The following is a 7,539-nucleotide window of genomic DNA, read 5'->3' on the forward strand; positions in this document are numbered from 1 at the left end:
GGGGGGGCGGAAAGGCGCTCAGCGCGATGTCTGTCGGGCTTCTCCTGTCGTCACGAACGTCCATTCAGCGCTTGGCGATGCCATAGCGAGCGTCGGGGTCGAGGATGAGATGCGCTATGCTCGCTCAGCGAATGCGTGGCGGCTGAAACTTGAAGTCACTTTGGACACCACTGTCCTTGACTTGCGCGCCGTAGTTGCGGCGCCGACTGAAGCCTGCGGGAAGATCCTTGGTGTTGTGCTGGCCTTCAGAACGTTGGTGCCCCGCGCTTCCGGACGAGATCGAGTTGGTTTCTGGGTCTTGCGAAGTGCCGTGGGACGTGTGGGAGGCGGGACCGATGGAAGGCAAGACGGAACTTTGACGGGAGCCCGAGGAGCTCACCGAGTAGAGGGAGCTGCCTGCGACCCTTCTTGTCGGCGGCAAGGTCTTTGCAGCGTCTGCAGTCCATCGCGCAGCCGAATTCAAGATGGAACTCGCAGATGAGGATTCCACGAGGCCCGAAGGACGCGCTGGCTTGATATCGCTGTGGTAGGCCACGTTTGACGAGCTGATCGAGGTGCCTCGATTTCTACTCAAGCTTGCGGACGAGCTTCCACGGCTGTTGTACCTAGGTCGGCGTCCCCTCGCGCTATGCAACAAATTTGCAGACCCTCTCACGGCATGTTTCCTCCCACCTTTAGCTGCGCTAGTGTCAGTCGACGCTAGGCTTCGTACACTGCTCTTGCTTGTCAGCGTGGGACTCTTGGTATTGCGTGTGGACGGTGCAGGAATAGAGGGGAGCTGCCGCACTGGCGACGGTCCGGCAGACTTCTTGAGTCGTTCCGGCGAGGCTCGCTCTGCTGCACCGAAGTCTTCTGGAGGCGAAGAAGTTTCGATCGACTCCACGCGGGGAAACGCGTGTGCACGCGGTTGACCGCGGGTCGAAGACGAAGTGGTGGACTCCGACATGACCTTCGTCTGGGTATCGTCAAAGGCAGAGTCGTTGTCATCCTCTGTGCTCGAACGTGTTGAGAGACGGTGGAGAGGGTCAAGGTGTGGGCTAGACAGATCTTCTCTGCTCAGCGCCGACGAAGCTGGTGAAGCTATGGAGATTGGGGCAGCGCCAGCTCGCGTCCCGGGATCCTGTCTGGGCTCGTCGGCGTTGGTATCTTGAGCCTGATTGCCTCGTAGAACGGCGGTCCTTGTTGCCACGCGAGAATGCTCAAGTTGCTGCACTTCGGGCGTGGTTAGTTTCGACGCAGCGGTGCTTGACCTAGTGGTGAAACTTGGCGGAGGCTCCCGAAGTGATGGGCTGTCTTCTGAGGCAGCATGGAGCAGCGATAAGTCAGAGAAACGCCACAGCTGTCCGCTCTCAGAGTTCGAAGCTTGTCGCAACGGTGTTGCAAAGTCAGAGGGAGCGCCTCCTCTGTGAGGTGCTGGCTGATCTTGAGGCGGTGCTGGGAGGGGGGAGCTTGGTTCCGGCGGGCGAGGTGGCAGACCTCGCGGAGAGCCAGAACCAATCAACGGCGAACCTAGCGATGAGCGCGGCAAGCGATCCAATCCTGGAGATGTGAGAGAAGCATTGCGCTCGAGTCTGCGACCAATCTCGATGCCCAAGGATGCTGGGCGCTCAAGCACCAAAGACTTCAAAGGGGTGGCTCGCGGCCTCGCAGCGGCTGCCTCCTTCACAGAGCTTTTCTCATGGGGCTCAGCCGCCTGCGGCACTGATGTGCAAAGCAGCTGATCTGGTGCCACATTTGTGTTATCACAGCTTGTCCGAGAAGTCAAGGCCTTGCCAGCGAATGGCGGCGAGACGGGTGAGTCCAAATAGGGCGCAGCTCCACGCAGAGGATAGTGGTCAAAGGCAGGCACGTCGCTTTGGTCCAACGTCTCTACGACTTCACCATCGTCTTCGTCACTGCTGGCTGCACTGCCCGGTGCAGGGGTTTTGCCAGCTACCGCACTGTAGAAAGAAGACACGCTCTCCGTAGAATGCCGACCAGGAACGTCGAGGCTGCTCTTACGGTGGTATGGCGCAGTTGAATCTCGTAAGCCGTTGGGCGAGCGTGTCTCGGAGTGTTGTGTGCCAAGCAGAGAGCCTGGCATGTCAGGGCCTGAATCTGAAAGCGCTTCAGGCTGTCGAACATCGGCACCAGAAATGGAAGCAGATTGCCCCGAAGAAGCCGTGCTCGGCTCCTGCGCGATGAGATCGACGCGATGATGACCATCATGAGAAGCGGGGCTGCCGATCGCGACAGTGGGGAGAGTTCCCACCGCTGTGTCTGCGCTGGACGACTGTTCCGCAGCGGCCCAGAGCTGTGCAGCCACAGTGTCAAAGTCGTCTTTGAGCGCACCATCCGCTTCTTGCAGACGAGTCTGCGCTACCGCAGCTACGGCGTGGTACAGTGCTTCTTCGAGGACTTGACATCTGGAGCTCATTGCTTCCATCTCATCCCGAAGGGTCGCCGCGTCCTGCTCAGCTTCGGCACATGCCAAAGCCGCTTCCTTGACTGCCGCCATCATGTCCGCTTCACTGTCATCCGACGCACCAGCCTCGATCGCTGCGCCCCCTGCCCCCTTGAGTGTCTTCTTTGTGAGCTGAGCCCGCAGACTGACGACCTCGCGCTGGAGAGCGTTCGCGCGTACACGCTCTGTCCTAACCATATCTTGAGCTTCAATAAATACCCGGTTAGTTAGCTCCTCTGTTTCTTCGTCCTGTCTGCGTCTCTCTTGCTCTAAGTTCGCCAAGGCCAGGCGTGATTGCGACAGCGCAACACGCAAAGATGTCACGTCTTCGTTGCCAGCTATCGAAGGAATCACTTGGCCAGATCCGCGGGCCGAAGCATGCGAGTCCGGATAGATGGCCGTGCGTGCGGAGAGATCAATCGATCCTGCAGTCTTGCCAGAGTCATAGCTCATGACGTCCCAGCCTGCAGTCCACGGCTGGGAGACGGATAGAGGTCGGATAGACTCTGCTTTCTGGATGCTGGTTGACGCAGAGCTTTTTGCCCCTTTTCGCGAGTAAGATCCCTGAGAATCGGTGTAGCGACTGAGCGCAGCGGCTATCTCTGCCTGCCCCTGATGTTTATTCGCTTGTAGGGAAAATGTGCCGCCAGGAAGGACGCTGAGCCTGTTCGAAGGGCCGCAGAGACCGGATGCGAGCTGTGCAGAGCTCTCCTCTGCCACGTAAGCTTGCGCACTGGAGCCTCCTTGCAGACTGAGCGGCATTTTTGATGCAATTGTCTTCAGAATAGACCGACTTCTTGAGCGGCCTTGCGGTTGGGGCGCAGCGCTGTCAGATGATTTGCTCGCCACCGAGACCGTGGAAGTCAGCCACGGCAGAGTGTCTGTAGATTTGCTCAAAGAGGGTCCGGAACCACTCGGAAGCCGGGTCTCCTCTGAGGGTGGAGAAGAAGCAGCTTTCGCGATCACGCTCGCCAATGCATCCTCCGCAGCGATTCTTCGTCGATTCTGGAAGGAGTGGAAGTAGCCAGAGCCTTGTTAGAACGACCCAAGTGAGGATGGCGCGCGACTCGAGCGCGAGACGAGCTGACTTACAGAGTCGTCCTGTACTTCAATCACGTAGCGCAGCCCAGCTTTCAAGGCGGCCATTTGGGCTTCATTTTGGCGCACAGCTGCCTGCTGCTTCGCTCTTTCTGTAGCATCCATCTCGCGCCGCTGACGCGCTCGTTCCAGGCTTGGAAGTTCGTGCGCAGTCCTATCGATCTCCCCAGAACAGCGAGTAGAGTGCCCCGGAGGATCGTGACCTATCTGCGACAGCAAGATTTCCTGCTCCTCCTCGCTTTTCGCGCTGTCTCGGCGCACGTCTAGGGCTGCCGAGTGCGCTGCGAGCTCCGAATGGGATCCGACAAATTCATCTGTAGTGTCTATGGCTGCGCTTGGACCCACATCAGGCAACGAGATGCGGCCCAGAGCGCCTTCTGGGGTGCTCGCGCTGGTCAGAAGACCACTCGCCGGAGTTGCAGAGCGTCTACCTGTCGAAGGGGTGGAGGCTTGTGCTCGAGCTGCTTCGGATGTTCGATAGTGTGCCATGTGCTGCGCGTCAGAGCTAACCAAGTCTTCTGCAAAGCTCCTCTTCCGCACGATTGCTCGACTTGACTGTGAGTGCTGTAGGGCGTCTCCCCAGGTGATGATGCTGGCGCTTCCAGCACTGCCTCCACTCCCAGAACTTTCCATGCTTGCAACGCTGTTCGAACTTTTAGACCTGGAACCTTGTCCAAGGGTCAGACCAGCAAGCGAGCGCAGCGAGCTCATCACCATCTCAGTGTCCGCGTTGGCGGAAGGCGGCCCATCACGGTCGCTGCTTCTGCTCTCGCCTCTAGAGGACGAGGAAACTACACGCCCCATGGCTGCCAGTGCATCGATGACCTCTATTTGAGCAGCTTCGATGGCGTCTGCAGCCCTAATTTTGAGTGACGAATTACCGCGGCTGAGATCACCTTCGCTTCGAGCCAGAGGTGACATGGCAAATTTCTGACTAGACGGAGACGTGATGGACGCGTTCGTGCCGTGCGTTCGTGGTGCCCCGCTCACGAAGCTCAAAGCCAAGTCGAGCTGCGGGCCAATGTCAGACTCCCAGCCGGGCGATCTGGCGCCACGCCGGCTTGAGATGGATGGCCTAGAATTGCTCCTTGTCTTTCCTGCTCCAGATCTAGTACTACTACTGTGCGAGAGAGTCGGTCGACGCTTTGCGTCGTAGTAGGGAAATGATGTTGGAGATCTGGCCCCTTCCCTAAGAGCCGGATAGTTCTGCGCGGCGCTGCCACCCGAATCAGAACGCTGATCTGCAGAGCTCCTCAAGGCCGTTGGTCCAGAATGGTCTTCATCATCTCGGATGGACGGTGAGTGGCTCACGGCGCTTGCAGAGTAACTCGGCAAACCGAAACTGAGCCCCAAGCCCTTCGCAGTCTGGGATGTCTGAGATGGGCTTAGCGCGAATTGGTTCGTCTCCCTTGCTTGTGGCTGTCGAGCGTCAGCATCCGAAGGGCCTGCTTGGCTACGCGCGGCTTTGAATCTTGGTTGGGAAGGGGCAGTGGGGGTGTCGTCGTTCATGAAAGAGGTCATGGTGCCCGCTTCAAAGTGCAGCGTAGATGTGTCACTCTTTGGCTTGGCGCCTCGCGCGAATGCTCGATGGTGAGATGTGTCTCTCGGCCTCACCAACTCATGCTAGCTTAGCGAGGCGGCCGATTGAGCAACTGCCAAGGTCGGACACGAGCGCGAGACCCTCGAGGATGTTGATGAAAAGTGCATATGAGAAGGAAGATTCTGAAGGCTGTCGAGACGGTGTGAAGTGTGGATCAAAATCACGAATGGTAAGACACCAATCATGCCATCCTCTGCTGCCCCACATGTCTTGGCTCACAAAGTGTCCCTCACCCTTTGACACCTGTCAAAAGATTCCTCACTCTCGACTATCACGAGCACTTGCGGAGACAAGTGTGGCTAAGCGCTTAAATTGGAAATCAGAACTGCAGTTGCAGAGGGCGTGCAGCGGCAAGAGACTTGCCTACTGGCTGTGGACGTGCGGAGAAGGAATAATAACACAGCTGATGCAGCTGCATGCTGGCTGCACCGACTCGCCGCTTCAAACGCCATCACGGGTTTTGGTTCGCATTTATTTGACGGAACTTGCTTCCGCTCTCTGCCGTGAAGGAAGGCTCGCGGTCAACGAGGAGAAAAGTACAGCAGATAAGCGAGCATTTCTCGAATGATGAGGTGTATATGTCCATGAATGCTACAGTCACACAGTATCGGGCTGGTGCCTTGCTCTGAACGCGGGTGCATGTCACGACCCGCGAATTTTGGTCAGGTGCAAATTGTATGTAGTAGTGTCTGAGCGAGCGCTGCGGAGTAGGCAGTGGCGCAGCGGGACGGGAGAGTAGCAAGAGGCAAGGCCTGACACGCACTCATGAATACACATTGCTGGTCCCAACTTGCTCACCCAGTTGCTCGCGGCGAGACTCGACTATGCTCTTCCCGAAGACGATGACGGTCAGGGAGCCGCAAAGCGCATCAGGGCACCATCTATGCTATCCACTTTTAAGGACTTTTTGATGACCACGCCTAAGCCCGCGCTGCGACTTCCCCGCACTCGCCACGCAGTCGCTTGTCTGACAACGTATATTCGGGGTCAGAATTCAAAAGGGCTGTACGCCCCATGGAGAGCGGAGCGGACGTGCGCTGCATCCGTCCGCTGATGCTCCCAATTTGCTGCCGTGCCCCTCCGCGCGGTGAAGCAGGCCATCGCAGTCTTGAGTCGAAGTGCAGGTCGCGGCATGCAGCCTGGAGTGCTGGTGAAACCTGCGCTAGCGGTGCATGGCGCTATATAGGCTGCAGCTGAAGGGCCCACCTGCAGAGTACGTATAGTCATCACGAATCACGAGTTAGTGTGAGTAGTCACGGGTCAAAGCCGTGTTTAACAGCCTCTCGTCGTGCATCGACACAGCGAGGGATCACAGCACTCTTTACACTCAACCGTGACTCATCACTGGAGGTCAAAGAACGATGCTCGGCGCACAACCGTCGATTCTCGAACCAATGTGAATATCAATTAATTCTGTGATCGACAGCCTCATAGCCGTGAAGCTTCCGTGGTCTAAAGGCATCCAGAGGGCACCAAAGCAACTTTTGAATCCTGATTCTTCAAGACCCGGCGAAGCCAGAACAGAGCGGGAACTTCGACTGGTGGGTGAATTGGCGCGGCTGCGGACTTTTGACATACGAGCGCAAGCTCGAGAGCGTTGGCACAGAAGCGCAATTCCGGCCAACTGCGACTTTCCCACGCTTCAAACATTTGTCCTGGCAGCAAACTTTGTCAAGACCTCGAAAAAGTCAGCAGACGTTCTACTTTCTTCTGCCTCGCGATTCTGCCATCTCCACGTGAAGCTGCACTGTGCGCGTCTCTAGCTTCACGTCAAATCGTGGATCATCATAGCGCGCGGGGCATTTCGTGAGAGGGACGATGCTCGCAGCGCTCAGCAGCCGTGGTGCTGGGGTAAGCACATGCTCGGCACATGCTTTCCTAATCAAGATCAGGCAAAGGGCAGGAGTTGGAGATGGACGTAAGTCTGGTGACGCTTAGGGCAGCCTTTGCCGACGAGGTTGGTGATTGGTGCGACCCGCTTTTGCGAGTGCGTTCATCATTCGTGATTCGTGATTTTCCCTAGGCCTTCACCACGGCACACAAGAAGTCCAATCAAATTATGATTGGTACGCCTTGACATTGTCGAATACCGAATGCGAAATGAAAAAGACAGGCAATAAGTGGCAGCAAGAAACATTTTAATTGCGAACCCTTCCCAAGTCACGAGTGTGACTTGGGACACCTGACCTCTGGCACCTCCGAGTCGCGACGGGCGCGCTTCAGGCTTCAGCGGTGTTCTCGGACCTGCACCACGTGCGTTTCCACCACGAGTAGACGCTGTCACCCGCGCGTAGATTTAACGGCCTTCTAAGTCCTATTTCAGGCTGTGCCCTGCCGGCTCGCAATCGGGCTTGTGAATCAAGGCATTCAGAGTCACAAAGGAGAGGTCGCGGAGTGC

General features: G+C 57.3%; 1 protein-coding gene across 1 annotated transcript; it reads right to left on the reverse strand.

Moving 5' to 3' along the window:
- Positions 1-22: 22 nt before the first annotated feature.
- IE81DRAFT_369642 (hypothetical protein) lies at positions 23-5,316 on the reverse strand. The gene is made up of 2 exons (XM_025517270.1): positions 3,536-5,316; positions 23-3,448 (listed from the first exon to the last, which is right to left on the reverse strand). The coding sequence occupies exons 1-2, from the start codon at positions 5,060-5,062 to the stop codon at positions 125-127; spliced, it is 4,851 nt and encodes a 1,616-aa protein (XP_025365868.1). The 5' UTR covers positions 5,063-5,316; the 3' UTR covers positions 23-124.
- Positions 5,317-7,539: the final 2,223 nt, after the last annotated feature.

This window comes from Ceraceosorus guamensis (genome assembly GCF_003144195.1).
Source record: "Ceraceosorus guamensis strain MCA 4658 unplaced genomic scaffold IE81scaffold_205, whole genome shotgun sequence".
NCBI classification, from domain to species: domain Eukaryota; kingdom Fungi; phylum Basidiomycota; class Exobasidiomycetes; order Ceraceosorales; family Ceraceosoraceae; genus Ceraceosorus; species Ceraceosorus guamensis.

Excerpts from the sequence above, each read along its gene's own strand:
- IE81DRAFT_369642 (XM_025517270.1), bottom strand. The coding sequence starts at position 5,062 with ATGACCTCTTTCATGAACGACGACACCCCCACTGCCCCTTCCCAACCA. Across the intron at positions 3,449-3,535 it reads TTGAAGTACAGGACGACTCT|AATCGACGAAGAATCGCTGC; the intron begins GTAAGTCAGCTC and ends CACTCCTTCCAG.